Source organism: Micromesistius poutassou (assembly GCF_964030765.1).
Source record: "Micromesistius poutassou genome assembly, chromosome: 2".
Taxonomy (NCBI): domain Eukaryota; kingdom Metazoa; phylum Chordata; class Actinopteri; order Gadiformes; family Gadidae; genus Micromesistius; species Micromesistius poutassou.
In genome coordinates this window covers 16,115,170-16,133,933 of record NC_140272.1, presented here as the reverse complement: position 1 = coordinate 16,133,933, position 18,764 = coordinate 16,115,170, and the positions used below count along the sequence as shown (strand labels likewise).

The window sequence follows — 18,764 nt, the reverse complement described above, 5'->3', positions numbered from 1 at the left end:
TTATGTTGCTCAACGTTGTTTTTTTTATTAACGATTATTTTATTCAAATTCATACAATGTTCAATTTGTTAAATTACAAATTGCGGATTTGACTTTAAGGCTGGAATTGCATTATTGTTCGTTGATATGTAGCAATAACTCTACATTTTAAAATAGTAATTTCTTATTCCGATTTGTCAACCAAAGCCGCAACGCAAGAACATCAACGATTATACTTTGGATGGCAGTCCAATGTTATTTTCATCGTGGCATAGCAGTTTTGACTGCTATCCGCCAGGGGGCATAGTTTTTCATGTTTACTAGGCCTATTCGCTATCCACTCCATCACGACGGATGATGCTCCAGCGTAATTGAATCAATATGTGGATCGTGAGAGCCAGTCCCTTGGTGGGATAGGGTAGAATTGCATCATAAACTCCGTATAATATTTGAAAGGCCTCACTTCGGCCACTGCAGTCGTCCATGGAAAGTTCATGTACCCTTAAAAATGTTCAGTTCCATCAACGCACGTTACTATACACTTCTTTGACAGATCAATTGATTATAGTAATTGTACATTTTCTCTAAATAATTATTCTATGCGTGGATTTCTTTTGTCATGTATGCCTACTTTGTTTAGTTTATTTAAAATAAGGAAATCTGAACAAAATAGACAGCATATGCCTTGTAGCTCTGGTTCAGCACCATGGACAGTTACTGAACATGTCAACATATATATATATACTATAGTATATATAGTATATATACTAGTATATATACTATAGGATATATACTATAAATATAGTGTATTTTTAATCAGTAATCGTTTTATTTTTTACATTTGTATATTTTTTTATATTTGTATATTGTTCATGTTTATCTCTGGTTAACTGATTTATCTTTCTGTGTTATTCACATGCTGAGAAACTAAATGTCAACTCTAATATAGAGTACAGATGGGTGTGATGCAGAATAATTAACATCTCTATTTCTATCTAAATTAATGACTCTTGATTCGTGTAATAGAACCAATTAAATGTTTAATTACCATTACAATGCATCATTGTGGACAAGCCATCCAGAATAGGTTTTTCGTCTGTATCCCCCATAATTATAGAGGCTAGAAAAAAATATACATTATATAAAATATATGTTTACGTATTTTTACTTTATGCAGCTGAATAACCCTAATCATAAATAGATAGATAGTCATAAATAAACTATCTACATAGAGAAAAGGGATTAGGATAGAGAGTAGTTAGCCTATAGTTTGAGAGAGTGGTAGCCTATTCTTTGCATAATGCAGAGAAGCGCACCAGAGACTTTAGTTTGATAGTTGGTTGACTTGAGGAGTACAATGTAGTGCTCACTCTGGGATACAGGTCAGGTTTATTCTTTCCCAAAAACGAAATGACTCATCGTCACAGGGAACATGAAGTAAACAATGTAGGGAAAAAAAAAAGGCAAAAACAAATCCTGCTCATTGGCCGGCTCCATTGCTTTGCTGACCACTGAGCAAGGCGTCAGTTGAAGAGCTCTCTCGTTATTGGCTGGTCAGCAGACCACGTGGTAGCGTTGTCGTGTGAGGTGACCGAGAAAACGTCATAGAACCCTGCCTTTTTTTTTTTTTCTCTCACTCCCTCTGGTTGCTTCTGGTTTTACACAAAACGATAAAGGGAAATCAAATTGTCCATGTTGGCCTGACAGGGAAAGGCAGCCGCGGCTTGAGATCCACCAGTCGATGGGTTTTCCGCGGGGGAGGGGGGGGGGTAGAGGTTTTCACATCTCTCAGGTGTTTCAGCACTGCAGCAGACCTCTGTGACCAATGGACGATTCTCCCCATGAATTCATGTTTAAAGAGGACACGATGTACAAAAACCCTAACTGGAAAAGAATTATAATTGTACATGGTAAAATCAAATATTGTAATCAGACCTCCACATGTAGCCTAAATATGGATCGAACGTCTTGTTGTGGAACATTCATTGTATAATTTATAAATGAATTCTTCCTGCGTTTGACTGTTGAGTCCCAAATGGCATCTGTCGTATGCATGTCTTAGCAAATACCTTTAGCGGATACACAGCACTGCTCATTATACAACATGATACAGATTTGAGATTCAGGGTGGAAAAATGAGGACCTTCACTTCAATCTACTTGAAGTCATTAACATAGTCATTAACTTAGCCTGTAACAGCTGTTATGTAGCCACACACCACTCCGGGGAACGAAAGGAAAGAGTTGTTAATTCAATAACAGTATTGAACATAGTTAACGCATTCTATTTATTGAGTTGCCAAAGAGGTTTCAGTGCAGTGTAGTTGTAATGCCACTAATTGCACGGCTTGTATCATCCTAATGGAGACTGTATCATGTATCAAGACATTTCATTGGTTCAACCAAGGAATATGGCAATGGATTCTTCTTGGCCTCAATAAATTATTGATGTGTCTGACGCAGTGTCACACAGCACATTCATATTCATTAAATATGAACCAGAGGAAGGGAACATTACAGTCTATAAAGAGAATAAGAACAGCATGAGGCGATGGCTAAAATAACCCACCAAGGTGTGTGTGTGTGTGTGTGTGTGTGTGCTTCTGTGAGATATGTGTGCGTGTGTGTCTGTGTGTGTCCATGCATGTGTGTGTCTGTTCTCCATTAGAATTCAGAGTGTGTGCCCCCATCGTGAGTCACTCCCCAGCATCTCGCTGCAGTTAACGCCTCTGACTTCCCACCGGCCAACCGAGGATTCTGTTTCTACGGCAACACGCCTCAGTCACCACCCCCTTCACATCCTTAGCATTGCCCAGCGTCCCCTCCCTCTCTTTTACTCCCTCCGCCCCTCCCTCCCTCCCTCCCCTTTTGAATCTCCAACCCCTTCCCAGCATAGACCATGTGACTTTCAGGAAGGCTCCGCGCTCAGCCCTTTATTGAGATTAACCCCTTGCAATCCCTGTAGGCCGGCTGCTCTCTCTCTCTCTCTCTTTCTCTCGCCCCCCTATAGAGGCTTCAAAAGGAAACACAGTGGAATCTCTAATCTCTGCTGAACATCAAAGAAGCCGCTTGATCTGAATGTTACATTAGCATATTTAAGAACAGCGATGAATTGTACCAACAAGCCATTCTAATTCAGTGGTGCTCTCGTGGGGCCCTTTCAGACTATAGGATAGATAGAATTGTCCTATTTGATATAAATTGGAAGTAACGTTGACAAAATGAAGTTCATTTAATGCCTGATTTATACAGAACATAAGGGCTGTGGAATGGGATGAATTCAATATTATCAGTTATTATCTTGGTATTGTCATTATCAAAGAGGAGATACTGACTCCTCATGATACCCAGTTATTTTGGTCTAAATGAATCAGGATGAGAAGATATGCCATTATAATACTCAAAATATGAATTGGAAATGTCATGAGAATAGGAAAACTAGTTTTACCATGGCTTAAATTACCACATGACTATAAAATAATAATATTTTGTAATTCACAAATATATACTTTTTAAATGTCAACATTATGGGAAATTCCCTTTATTATCCCAAACCACATGATGATTATTATCATAAGTCTCTCCAGCCCTGCCCTTTTCCTCAAATGCAAAAAACCTTGAGCACTTTGGTGCTGCAGCATTTAAGAATGGAAAGATGAACCTCAACTTCCAGTGATGATCTCACCTGGTTGTTTGCAGACGGCACACACACACACACACACACACACACACACGCACACATACACACAAACATGTTTGTGTGTAAATGAGTGAATGTTGTGAATGAAATCCCTTCCGTCTGAGGCGGAGCCAGACAGGAGGTGAGATCATCGTGAGTGTTGAGGCGACCCAAACCTCTGACCGAGACGGGCGCCAAAGGGAGACACTATGGAGTATATGGGGGACGATATAGGAACCGGTGGCGCTATGATTGGCAACAACACTAGTGCTATGTCCGCTACAGCATCTTGAAGTGATCACTTTATCACACACACTCACACACACTCACACACCCACCCACACACATTCACGCCTTGGCCCAGCACACCGGCCAGCATTAAAAGGTGTGAAAACACCGTGTAATGTACTTGGGTAATTACACCACACAAGGCCGAGGCACCAACAGGAACAGAGCTGTCCAAACACCCGACTGACATTTCCAAAGGTCCCCCCCTCTTTGCCCGAAAAAATGGGAGGAATTTATTTATTTTGTCCTCCCACATTACATTAATTTTTTTCCTTTTTTTTTTTCTCCCCCCAAAAAAAAGAACTAACATGATAGATTGAGTCATAAGTGGCAATTACCTGGGCTTCTTTTGTCCCGCGATTCCATTTCCCGGTCCTTGGCTGCGTTTTCTCATTAATTACTGCCCACTGAACAGAATGAGAGGACGTGACAATGAGACTCACAGGAGGGGGGCGGGGGGGCATAGATAGGCTCTCCAGGGAGGTGAGGCCGGCTGGGAGAGGTGGAAGGCTGGCCTCCCACTCTCCTGCACCCCTGGCCAGCCTCACCCCCCCCCCAGGGCTCCAGCCCCCCACACTCCACACACACGACACCCATCCCCCCACCGTACACCTCTAGACACACTATTTAGAAACACAATCTGGGACCCATTGGCAATAGGCCTTTGGACACATGACAGTAGCATCTCCATCAGAGCACATAGAGAATTAGATAGAGAGGGAGAGAGGGAAAACAAAGGAGGTGTACTTACTCCTGGACTGGTATGAAAAACATGACCAATACGCCACCATGAGTCCCCCATTGGCTGCCTCGGTCAAAACATACCATCAGCTGCACCCTGACTAATTCTCTCCACAGACGCCCTCTGCAGATTATGGGGCATCTTGCCAAACAATGGAAGGTTTTGACATCAGCCGTTATTTGGATGGACATGCCATGGGGGGGTCATTATTTTGGAAGTGCTACCTCTGCATAACTAGACTAGCTGCTTATGTAGTCCCCTGTATCGGATGCATTGTTTGGGTTCCCCTACATTAAGGAATGCTTGCTTTGATTGTTGATGTAACATAGGTAATGTGCCACAACGCAAAGCCAAGAACGCTACATACTGTATGTGAGGTTTTAATTGTGTTTTCAATGCACAGTGGCAAATTCCATGTTTATAGGTTTTCTGTCTTCAATATTTTTCTTGTTTTCATATTTCTTAGATATATTTTTTATTATACAAAAGAAAAAAAAATCTTAAGATTCTTAAGATTCTTAATATAATCTTAAGATTATATTATATATATATGTTCTTATATCACGGCATTGTTGAATACTCGATTCTGATTGGTAAATGGCTGTCTTCTTCTGAATAGCAGAATGCATCCATGAATAACAGACCGTTGCTATGGACACGGTTCTGATCTTAGACTCAATGTTGTTGTTATGTATCTATCGTATACAGTCAGTCAAATGATTGATCACTTCAATAAGTTGCCATGTATGGTGAAATGGTGAAACCCTGACAGGGTGATGCAGCACCCTGAACATCCTCCTTACTTATTCCTTTCAAAGGGAACCGGGATCCTGGGTGACTTCAGACACAGCTTTGAGGCAGAGCACGCAGCCTGTAACGAAGCAACAAATAAATAATAAACGACAGCAAACACACTAACAACCACTGAAGGGAGACAGAATGAAAGCAAAGATGCTGGGCTGTCCTGTTCTATTCACACCGCTTCCCAAGGCCAAGGGTGTAAGCAATTTAGATTGGAATGAGAGCGGCCATTGAGCGGGCACAAATGGTACATTCTGAACATCTGTGCACGTTGTTCCATTGACTTCAACTCCAAAACGAAATGAGAAACATTTAAAGAGTAAGTTCAGATATTAAACGCCGACCGTAGCACGTGGACGTGCTGTTAAGGCTCTGCCCGCCTGTTCTCACAGGGAGCCCGGGAGTGGGGGAATCCCCTGCCCGGTCTACCAGGGTGATGTCATCGTTAGGGTTTAAACCTAACATGGGCTTAATCTGGGAGATAAGGGATGGATTTGGGATTTAGCACTCGAAAAAGGGTCACGTACAGCCACTCTGACAGACAGTAATTGAAAACTCTCGACGTGGGGTACTCCAGACGCAGGAGAAGGGTAGTTTGACTCCTGGAATATGAGCCAGAGCTTCATGATCTCTCTCTGGCAGCTCCTTTAGACGGACGCTCTGGAGGGATTGGCAGGAAAAGCATCCATCTCATTGGCTGACAAACACGCACAGCAGGCGATACACAACATAGTATACGCATGCGTTGAGGAATAGGCCTGTTGTTGTTATTCTCCCCTTTAGGATAGGATAGGATAGAGGACATTAATGGCTAAGACAAACCTAAAGGTCAGAAGGAAAAGCCCATTGAAGTTATTGGGGTTGTCCCCCACTCTGCTCTTGTTCCAGCTGAGTTGTTATCTTACACAAACATCCCATTTCCTTGGGCTGGTGGCAGAAGGGTTCTCAGTCCTCACCGATTACACAGTGATTAGAGTCGATGAAGAGTGTGTTAATAGGGTTTGGGGGATTTAAATCAGCGTCCAGTCAAATGCTACGTGCTTGAGGGGTGACATCATGTTCATGACACACACACACACACACGGCTGAGCTGTCCTGTGTAGGTCTACACACATGCAAGGACACACACACACACACACACACACACACACACACACACACACACACACTCGGCACGATTAAAGTCCGCTATACCTGCTTGCAGTGGCTGTCCCATACCCCCGCTTTGGCCGACGTCACAGCAGAAGCTGCCTCTGATTGGAGGACGAATCGGCTGCTGCTCTTCTTTTCACCCTCACCCCCTCCTCCCGGACGCTTCACTCCTCACAGCATCCATCTCTTCGTCCCGACGTCACACGCCCCTCTCCTTTACTCGCAGCGTAGGTGAGAGTCGAATGCGCAGTGCTAACATCCTCCAGTGTTTTCTAACGGGATATACTGCTAATAGATCACCGGACAAGTCGCAACAGCCACAGCGAGCCGCAGCAAGTTGAAGGTTAATACAGGTGATAGGGGAATAAATAACCACGTTCATGCCCGAGATTTGACATTGACAAACAGCAAAAAGAAGTGTGCGTGGCCGTTTACTTCGCTACTCACGGATAACTGGCGGACAGAAACACGGACCGGAATCAGCCAGCCAGGGATGTTAGCGATGGACGTGTGATTCCGGCGTTAAGGTAGGAAAACATCCGTGTGTCTGAACCACCGCGTGAGACGAGGAGGCGGGACGGGGTCCACGTCGGTACCGTAGCGGATCAGCGGAAGTAGCGATGCGGGCATTATAGACGCCCCGGTCTTTTATTATTTGTAATAATTAGCATATGTAGCGGTTGATCTTGGCAATGATCGTACACCTGCGGTACCCGCTGCTGAGTCGACGAGTAGAAGCGACGATGCGAACACCACCACCACCACTACCACCCACCCCCACCCCCACCAGAGTACATTCACCAGGCATTGGCCTGTAACACACCGTAGCCAGGCTGTGGGTCCCGCAGCTGGTGCCTCGAAAACGAATAGAGGGGGGCGGGGGGGGGGGACAGGATTATTAAAGAGACGAAATCAGTCGCATGTGAAAGATGTGTGATATTCTTCTCCCCCCTCGATGTGAGACAACAGCTGTGTCACAGTGGATAGGTTTAGTTTCAGAGGTTCATATTTATAATGAGGATCATTTTTCATTCCTATCCCCTCTTTTTTTTTTATGGTGACGGGTTTTCATAATGAATCCTATCTGCCTGCTCTCTTTTGACGAATTTGATTCTGGGTCTGTTTGTATTGCACCGTATAGATTTTGACTATGTGATGCTTGATGAGGCATAGGGCTACATAGGCTTAAACAGGTTTGGATCATTGCAGCGGTTCATACGTTGCTGTAGGACGCCTGAATCTGTGTTTGCAAACCTCGAGTTGGACTGTACTGCCTGTGTAAACCATAGGGAATCTTATTTTATGTGGAATTCAATTTATTCAATTTTTTACATTTATTTTTCAATATGACATAAAAACACCCCTCCTCATTTAGCTGCGCATATAATAAACTCTGATAACAGATTAAGCACAAATGACCCTTTTTGAACACAGTAATAAAGGCCTAATTACCACGGTAGCCTTGGGAGGTGACTTCAAGCTTCTTTTATGAAAGACATGAATAGTATAAAACAATGTCTTCATTCTGAGTGCATGGAGTACGCGTCTGTCCTTGGAGAAAGGACTACAGCTTCTAACACATTAGCAACATTATCCTTGTGATTTGAACAGCAGCACACTGGTCTATTTCCACCAACACAGTGCTCAGTGCATTCACTGACACACCACGTATAAATAATATAAACAAAAGTAAGGCCTGTAAGGAATATAACATAAATATTGCCGGCCACAGAACATCTCCTTGACTTTGAAACGTCCATAGAAATAGCTGATTGCATAGAAACGGCATTAAGTTGAGAATATAAAGGCACCGTACATTTCCTTCAGTTTGAGAGTGGAGTGGAACAGCTTTAAGATGTGAGATGAGGCCTCCATGAAGAGGTTGGAAGGCTTTGTCATAGCTCTATCAAATATGTCCAATATCTCCCCATTAATTGCTTTTCATATTCTTCTAATGCTTAGCGTGTAAGTCTCAAGTAGATCATGCTTTGACACGTACGTGACACTGGCTTCAGAATATATTCCATTCGTGTGTGTGTCTTTAGTCTTGTGTGTTGTGGTGCACATAAAGATAGACTCCACAGCTGTGAAATAGGACCCAATAGTTTGTGTTTGAAGCATTTCATCTGCAGGGCACAGCACTTGAGAGGGTCATACATAAAGCAGGCTCTCTATATAAGATGACAGTGTGCATAAAACATAGCGCATCAGTTTTTATAATGAGGCGGTCTGGGTGAGACATTAGAGAAATGAGCTGGAGGCTCATAAAAACCTCTATCGTAAGACCACGGCCAACGGTGACTGCGCACAGTTTGTTATCCCCCCCCCCGTATATTGACCTCTGCAGTGTATTTGTCCTCTGCAAAGAGGGTGATTCGTTTTCAGTATATTAGCATCCCCTAAGCCGTGCATTCCAGTGATTTAGCTGGAGAATGATGCATGGAGGCTCTGGCAGTGTTTCCAGATAAACATGTCCGAGCTGTGTTGGTGGTGGCGGTGTTCTCCTTCTAGACAGAAAGCTTCAAATGAACAAAAGAGGTTCAGCAAATCGATTGGAGCGGAGTGAACTCCAAGGATAGAAATAGTGGTAATATGAGAGTAATATGATTCATCGAGCTACACATGCTGCTACTATGTATCCAATACATAGTTTATCAGAAGCCTCGTCCCAAGGGGCTTCACAGGGATCTTGTTTTTAGTGTCTGAGCGTACTGTACTCCTTAGGAGGTGAAGCCTAATGGGAGGAACTACGGAGAACATGACTGGTATTGGTTTACGATTGGGACTAATATGAAGACGATATAGTACTACTAGTTCCACCATCACTGTTTCCATTAATGCTATTATTTCCCATTCTCCTCTAACTTCTACTGCTCTTGCTACTAAAACTACTACTAGTGCATGCTCTAGTAGTAGTAGTACCATAAATACTACTGCTACTACAATTACTACTACTAATACGAAATGACTAATTATTACTGCAACTATTATTCATAATACTACTAATACTGTTTCTACTATACTACTACTACTTCTGCTATTATTACTTTTACTACTACTACTACATTACTACAGTACTGTTGGTATTACTACTACTGCTTCTCATACTATAAGACCTATTATTAATTATTATTAATTTATATATTATATTAATATATATTAATATATGATTAATTATAATGTCTTGCCAATAATAATAACAATGGCCCCTTCTCTCTCTCTCTCTCTCTCTCTCTCTCTCTCTCTCTCTCTCTCTCTCTCTCTCTCTCTCTCCCCTGCTCCACGCCTGCCTGGACCGCCCCCCTGAAGGCTCCCAGTTGTTGTTAACCCGCCGTCCCTCATGGCCCTGGTCCATGAGCCACGCTCCTCCTCCCCCTCCCTCTCCTGCTTCAACTCGCCCCTCTCCGACGGGCCCCCCCTCCGCCACCTGGATGCCCAGACGCCCTGCACCCCCGAGATGGACCTCACCCCCACCCAGTGCGTCCTCCGCAACGTGCTGTCCATCGCCACGGGCGCGGCACCGGAGCCCGAGGGGGACGGCGGCGGCGGCGGCGGCGGGGCGGGCAGGGGGCGGAGCGGCCAGAGCCCCACCCCCAGCGAGGAGCAGCAGGAGCAGCACTTCGCCAACAGCGTGCTGAAGCTCCATGACAACGAGGGGGGCCCGGGGGGCCGGGGGACAGAGGGCGAGGGCGGTCAGGACCCCGAGAGCAGCGCCGTCCGGAGCCAGCTGCAGTTCCACCCTCACCACGGGGGAGGGGGCTTCCTGGAGGGGCTGTTTGGCTGCCTGAGGCCCGTGTGGACCATGATCGGCAAGGCCTACTCCACGGAGCACAAGCACAACCTGGAAGGTGAGACCCACTGACTGACTGGAGGCTGGCTGGCTGGCTGACTGGCTGGTTGGCTGGCTAGCTGGCTGGCTGGCTGACTGGCTGGTTGGCTGGCTAGCTGGCTGGCTGGCTGGTTAACTGGCTGGCTGACTGGCTGACTAACTGACTGGCTGGCTGGCTGGCTGACTGGCTGGCTGGCTAACTGGCTGGCTGGCTGACTGGCTGGATGGCTGGCTGGATGGCTGGCTGACTGGCTGGATGGCTGGCTGGTTGGCTGGCTAACTAGCTGGCTGGCTGGCTGGCTAACTAGCTGGCTGGCTGGCTAACTGGCAGGCTGGTTGGCTGGCTAACTAGCTGGCTGGCTGGCTGGCTAACTGGCAGGCTGGTTGGCTGGCTAACTAGCTGGCTGGTTGGGTGGCTAACTGGCAGGCTGACTGGCTGGCTGACAACAAACGTGTTAACGCCAAACTCAATTATTTAAACCAATTCGTGCATGGATCTGTGTCTGTGCCACTCTATCTCTTAATAAATCCCGGACTAGCTTCCATTTTTCATTTCCTTAGATGTCAGTTATAGGATCGTATCCCCTTAATGAAAGAGAATAATCATTAGTCAAAGATAGAGCCGTCACAAACGCCATATGTAAGTAGACACACTGTCTGGCACTAAAGTAATGAATGAGGAAACTCTTCTTCTTCAGGGCACTTATTTTTGTTATTTAGTATTTCCTTTCGTTTTGCCTGTTTTCCCCTTCTCTACCATTTACACACAAAAACACAAACACACACACGCGCATGCATGAGTCTTTTCTCCCCCAAACGCGAGGTTGTTTGTGTCTGCCGCCGCTACAATTGTGAGGACTCCCCTGGGATCCCTCTGCCAAATCTGCCTCATGAATTATACATGGCCATGCGTTGACCTTACGTCTCTCATCTCTATTAACGCAGAGCTGACGTACACTCACACACACACACACACACACACACACACGCCGAGCACACGCTCACACAACTTCATATGCACACACACACACACCTGCATCCATGCTCACACACACACACACACACACACACACATACACACACACACACACACACACACACACACACACACACACACACACACACACACACTGATACAAAGGCAGACAGGTAACATGCACATAAACACATAATTTAGCATTCCATCAAAAATAAAAAAGGAAAGAAAAGCTATATTTGACAGACCTAGAAAATAAATATTCTTCCTGGGACAACCTCGGAACCCCCACCCGCCCAACCCCCCCCCCCCGCGTCACACACACACACACTTTCTCAAAGAGAAAGGGAGTGTGGCTGTTCAATAGCTCTTTGTAGCCCTCTGATATTTTATCACCCCATAGACGTCCCCCACTCCTCCCACCTCCACCTCCCCCACCCCATCTCCTCCCCCCCCCCCCCCATCCCCTGTATCTTTCCATGCCTCCTCGTCTGCTCCTTTCATCTGGTGTCCTATTATCACGATGGTATTTCTGCAGCTCAGTGACTTGAGAATGGCTCCAACACCGTCGGGGCTACGTTAAGTTAAATTCCCCAGAGAAGCCCTCCTCCTCCTCTTTGTAAAAAAAAGAGAAAAGGAAAAATAAATTAGGTCTTCATTATCCAGAAAAAGAGACATTGAATGAAGACAGCGGCCAAGAGCAGCGGGGCCTGCGATATCTCCTGCCGGTCTCTCTCACTCCGGCTGCTAAAGATAGTACTGAGGTTTGGGTAGCACTGTGTTTTGTTGGCGTTTGTTTTTTTAATTATATTTTATTGTTGATTGTTGTAAAGCACTTTGGGACGTGTGGCTGTATAATTACACTCGACGTATTTGCTTACTAACGATAGAAATAGCTGCTTTAGTATTTGGAAGGTTGTTTTTATGTTTGCATCAGTGGGCCACTTTGATTGCCTGCGTGGAGCACTGGGCAGACTAAGAGCTATAGGAAGTCATATCTAGTCATACTTTTAGTCATCGCACTTATTCTCTGGTTTCTATTGATTGGAAAGAAGAACCACAGGGATGGTTTTTTTTTTGTGTTGAAATTACCCCGTTTATGAGATCTAAGATGGCAGACACCAAGGGACGTGGTGGTGGTGGTGTGTGTGTGTGTGTGTGTGTGTGTGTGTGTGTGTGTGTGTGTGTGTGTGTGTCGGGGGGAGGTTATGATGTTTCACAGATAGCCTTTTGTCCTTCAAGAAAGGTATGCTTTATTGGCTCGTGAGGGACAGAAACCCCAATCGATCACTCATTAATCATTCATGTCATCGTGATTGGAGTGATGAACGCGTGCGGAACCTTCCTCCCCTTGACAGGCGTGTGTGCGTGTGCACGTGTGTGTATGTGTGTGTGTATGTGTGTGTGTGTGTGTGTGTGTGTGTGTGTGTTCCCTTAGTAAATTCACTCTCAGCATTAAACCCAGCCTCCTGACACAGATCTATAAAGATCAACCAACCCCCCCCCCCCCTCCCCACACACACACACACACACACACACCACCACCACCACCACCAGCCCACGCCCCTCCCATTATATTATCCTTAAACACAAACAAGCATGTACGAACACACACGGTGCACACACAAACACACACACACACAAACACAGATGCTCACATGCCGTCAATGCTGCTATCTACCACTGTCTCCTTCTAACCCCTCCTCCACAAAACCCTCACCCACCCAGTCCCCCCCTCGTGAGTGTTGGAGTCCTGTTTCATAGCGGCCCCGCAACGGCACTAAGCAGGATTTAGGTGGAGGGTTGGGGAGGACAGAATATTATCCACAGCAGATTACAGCTCCATGCCTAACTAATGGTGGACCCTGCCTGACGCGCAGGTTAAAACAGGGTCCAAGCGTGGAGCCGGGGGTCTGCTGGGCTCTGCTCGGCCGGTTCAGCGGGGGGGGAGATTAAGGTGGGCTCGTGTTAAAGGTTCACGTGGTTGGTTTATGGTGCTTACCTCACGGGGGGAGTGCTGAAGGCCTTCCACTGGTTTTTGTTAGCGTAAGTGGATTAGTGTTTTACTCTCTTTTTTATCTATGCTAAGGAAATCGTTCTCAAAAATACCTTGTTACCACAACTGAACAAGCGCTAAATGTGTGTCATTGAAATGAAATTAAATCTCAGTAAAAAAGCATTTTCATGCTATGCAGAAAAAATGATCGTTGTTTATTATTTAAATAGTATTGCAGTCATGAAATGTCATGTACAGACATGGTATGATAAACTAATTATACTTGTGTGGTTCTGTATTGTACCTCACTTAATGAGCTACACCTGTGTTTATCTAATTATGGCACCGCTGTCATACCAAAAACTCCTCCCATTTATCTCCATTAAACCTGAGTGGGCGGAGCCACCAAGCAGAGATAAAAGGCAGTGATATGGAAATACATGAACTCCACCTCGACCTCCGCAGCAGCTGGCCAGCTCCAGGACCAGACGTGTGTGCTATAAAAATCAATGGCACTAGCAAATGCAAATCACACAATGGTTTTGTTCCCTTCTGTGGTTTACGTACCAAAGAAGGGAACCAAAGTGTATGCTCATAATTGCTTTTTATCATGGAACACAGTGAGCCCAAGTCATTACACGTTGGGGGACATTTTATAAGCGTGGTGAGACCATACAGATTTCGAGAGATCACATAAAAAAAGATATATGATATGACCAATCTGCGCTAAGAGATGGGAGTTCCAGTCCACGACAAAGCAAGGAGCGCTGCAGTCTGAAATAAACTGAACAATGACGTTAAAAGAGGAAATTTGCATCGAGGTCTTTATGATTCTGACCATGAGTCTGAAGACTCATGGACTGACTTGGTTGTTTATCTACAACATGAGAACATGAGACAACATGAGACCGCTGCCTTATGTGGGAAATCAATGGCCGGCCAGCCGAAGGCCAGACTGATGTTCACTGCGAAACGCAGACTTGAACATCCGGCTGGCCTCTCCCGAAGCAACGGCGTTAAAATTGAATTGCTATAGTATGACTGTAGGCCGCCCTTCCTCCTCCGTAGAACTGTGGGAGGTCCCGTTCGAGGAGATCTCCGACCTCCAGTGGGTGGGCAGCGGGGCCCAGGGCGCCGTCTTCCTGGGGAAACTCCACGGACAGGAAGTGGCGGTTAAGAAAGTACGGGACATCAAGGAGACGGACATCAAGCACCTCCGGAAGCTCAAGCACCCCAACATCATCACCTTCAAGTGAGCAGAGCTCGAGTTCTTTTCTGTTACTCTCCAATGGCTTTCAGTGCCTCGGAAAAGCAAAGCTTGCATAGCTTTTAGAATACGAATGCATCGAACTGTTACATTTGATCTAAATAATGCTATACGATTTGATTGACAAACCCTTGTATGATCATCCCAGTTGAACTACCTCTTCAAACAACCCCCAATATTCCCCTCCCCCCACGCCTTAAATCCATTTTGCCTTCATGTATGTTTGACTTGCCCAAACAGTGCCATTAAACCTGATCTCCGATCGTGTCATCCTACTCTAAGGGGGATCTGCACCCAGGCCCCCTGCTACTGCATCCTCATGGAGTACTGCGCCCAGGGCCAGCTGTACGAGGTGCTGAGGGCCGGCCGCAAGATCGTGCCCTCCCTGCTCATGGACTGGGCCATGGGCATCGCCGGGGGCATGAACTACCTGCACCTCCACAAGATCATCCACCGAGACCTCAAGTCGCCCAAGTCAGTTCCCTTCACCAGTGTTGGAGTATTTTCTATTTCAATTTGGTCGGAATGAAAATGTACATGACGTATATGAGTTTGTACTGCACGCTCCTGTACACGATCCATGAACCAAATAGGTTATAGCCTCTTAGGACAGCAGATTCGGGCCATGTTTGTGTGTGTTTGCGGGCCAGGATAATGACTTTATTTGTTATAACTCACTGCAGGGTGAGTAAACCCCTGTATAAGCAGAGGAAATTCAGCCTAAAAGTTTTAAAAACATGGCGAGTAGTTTCGACAGCTGTAAAGGTTTTTGGAAGAAAAAAAAACGGACATTGGGACCATAGGAGCAAGTGCGAGGGGTGTTGACACATGTCGGCACAACCCACCGCACACTGGCTCCAGCATAGTGCCCTGCCAATAGAGAACTACCAAGCTGGAAAAAAACGTAGCCGGAAGTAGCTGACTAAATGTTATTTACGGATAATTTCTACTATTTTAGTAAAAAAAAAAACAGAAATGTTCACCAACCATTAGAAGACCCAAATGGACCCGAAAATCCAACCCCTGTAACTAATAATTAAATAATGTGCCATTAGAACCACCTCATTGACTGAGCTATGGTCTCTCTCTCCGTCTGGTTGGTGTGAACAGCATGCTGATCACATACGACGACCTGGTCAAGATCTCAGACTTCGGGACGTCCAAAGAGCTCTTCGACAAGAGCACCAAGATGTCCTTCGCCGGTACGGTGGCCTGGATGGCCCCGGAGGTCATACGCAACGAGCCCGTGTCGGAGAAGGTGGACATTTGGTGAGTGTCCCCTCCCTTCAAGGCTGCCGTGCTTGATTTTAGGCACTGTATTTCTCATCATTAGCGTAATCGCTCATTAAATCGCCATCGGATCCCGTTAGTTATGCTTTGCCATACAGTGCAGTGTCCTATTACCATGAAATCGATTCAGTGTTATGTCCCATATCTCATTACATGAAATCGTATATAGGACCCTCTATCATGTCTGATGGGCTGCCCTGAGCCCCCCCACATTCTCGCCCTCACTCTCTCTCTCTCTCTCTCTCTCTCTCTCTCTCTCTCTCTCGCTCTCTCTTGCACACACACGCTCGCCTTTCTCTCTCTTTCACTCTTTCTCTGACACACTCTCTTTCTCTGCTTCACTCTCACTCTTGCACACACACACACACACACACACACACACACAATCGCATACAACACAATACAATACAATTGCACACTCTCTCTCACTCTCCTCTCTTTCTCTCTTTCTCTCTCATTCTCCTACTCCTACTCGACCCGACATTACTGTGTGTGTGTGTGTGTGTGTGTGTGTGTGTGTGTTTGTGCTGGAGACAGCGCTGGCTAATTTAATAATTGATTTGCCAGATGCTGCAGTGCTGGGGAGAGGCTGGGCTTCAGTCTCCCCATGCCTGCGGTCGCCCTGGCCCCGGGCCAGCAGTGCATTAGTGGAGATGTGAAAATAGGATTAGAAAAGGCTTTTGATGTAGTGGGGGGAAAAAAGAAAAACAACAACCTCCCAAAAAGAATAAAACCGGGGGAAAGGAGTGGGCTGATTTTTTAACAGCGTACAATAAATGAATACCGGCAAGTTACTCCACTCCCATGGATAAAAATAATAGAGAAAGCGAGAGACACAACGAAAAAAACGGCTCCACAGAAAGAGCGTTACTTGGAAAAGCTCTTTGAGGATTTTTTGGGGAGTTGAAGGCACTCAGGCTGTGCGGGCATTTTAAATAATGTAGCACCAAAGGTACGTCAGCGTTATATAAAAAATATATATTTAATGAACATTACGCAACATGGCATAGCTGTATTCAAATCTGATCTAACATCTTAGCTCTCGCCTCCACACTGTATGTGCAGAAAGCCTGCAACAATATACATCAAATCTCAAAAAATGTCACGACTGAAAATGAAACAACCAAATCACTGAGGGACGCAAGGTGAAATGAGTGCGCATTGAAACATGATGTCACCGTATTCGTTTTCCTTTCTCCTACAATATCGTATATTAAATCTATAATGATGCATGCAGTGCATACTTACCTTGTACACTTACAGTGGAGCTGTATTGTGTTGGACTGTATTAAACTGTAAACACGTTAAACGGTGGCTGTCAGAAGTGACATTAAAAGGCAAAATGGCAGTGGCATGGTCTTTAAAGTGAAAGATGTGGGTCTTGCTCTACGCTATCGACATAACATAGCCTCCAATAGCTGTCATTTATTTTACCTCTAACGTCGCTGACTGAGGGGCACTGAACAAAAGCAATCTCCTTAAAAGACATGCAAAGCTAATGCTGAGTTGAAGGCTGAACAAGAAAACGAAGGCACTGTTTTTACAACCCCTCTCACACACACCCCTGCATTCTACAGGACGCAATTGTTGCGTAGGTCGGTCCCCATGGTAACCGTAACAGGCCATCAACAACAAACTTTCCTTAGTAACCTTCCCCTGGGTTTGCGTCGTTGTGTCTGCTACCCGACAATAGTAGGGTCCTTGCACATACTGCAGATACTCTGCATATTCAAACATAAACATTGCAGCGCACAATATAACACAAGTTGCTATGAATGGACTCAATAGGATATTACAAATAGCTACTTGTGACTGTAAATGCTATGTACAAAAAAATCTATACATATTTACGTATGCAAATAAAAATATATACTGCTTGGCATGTGTACAGTTGGCCTGAATATATTCAGTGAGTGTATTCATTTGAGTAACTACTGTGAGTCTTATCTTATTTGTGATATATTTGAATTCTATACATCCATTTGCATCACTTCCTGAATTAATAAGTGAGTATAATGTAGGACCACATAGGCTTGCAGGGAGCATACTGCGATACCGATGAGATCTTTAACCATCATCACCTCAGATCATTCTCTTTCAATCACCCCAGCAACCGACAAGCGTACTTCAACATGCTGGAATATTCTTAGGCATACTGCAGTAAAACCAAAACACTAGTATAAATGATGGGTGGGTGGGTGCAAAAGGAAGACACCACCAATGCTTCTTTATCTTGTCAACCCAAGCCATTCAGACTGCCAAGCATTAAACGCTCACCGATAAAGCAGAGATTTATACTGAAGAACAAAACAGTAAAAAAACAGTTGAAGGAGTTCAACCTCTACGCTGTCTCTTCATCATGGTGTCTGACGCCGCGGTGTGTGTGTGTGTGTGTGTGTCCTGACCTCTTGTAGGTCGTTTGGCGTGGTCCTGTGGGAGATGCTGACCGGAGAGGTACCCTACAAGGACGTGGACTCCTCGGCCATCATCTGGGGCGTGGGCAACAACAGCCTCCAGCTGCCCGTCCCGGAGAGCTGCCCCGATGGCTTCAAGATCCTGCTGAGGCAGTGCTGGTGAGCGGGGAGGTGGTGGTGGTGGTGGTGGTGTTGGTGATGATGGTGTGTGTGTGTGTGTGTGTGTGTGTTTGTGTGTGTGTGGTGATACTGGTGGAGGTGATGGTGGTGTGGGAGGGGAAGGTGGTGGAGGTTGTTGCGGAGGTAATGGTGGTGATGATGGTGGTGATGATGATCATGGTGGTGATTTTGA

At 45.4% G+C, this 18,764-nt stretch overlaps 1 protein-coding gene across 1 annotated transcript in view; it reads left to right on the top strand.

Moving 5' to 3' along the window:
- Window positions 1-9,980: 9,980 nt before the first annotated feature.
- LOC311339297 (mitogen-activated protein kinase kinase kinase 12-like) overlaps window positions 9,981-18,764 on the top strand; it is a gene marked incomplete at both ends in the record, with an annotated part of 18,004 nt that continues 9,220 nt past the window's right edge. Inside the window, 5 exons of the mRNA XM_084464679.1 lie at window positions 9,981-10,488; window positions 14,510-14,693; window positions 14,991-15,182; window positions 15,819-15,977; window positions 18,413-18,571. Of these exons, the coding sequence (XP_084320805.1) occupies window positions 9,981-10,488; window positions 14,510-14,693; window positions 14,991-15,182; window positions 15,819-15,977; window positions 18,413-18,571 (1,202 nt within the window). The remainder of the gene's footprint in view (window positions 10,489-14,509; window positions 14,694-14,990; window positions 15,183-15,818; window positions 15,978-18,412; window positions 18,572-18,764) is intronic.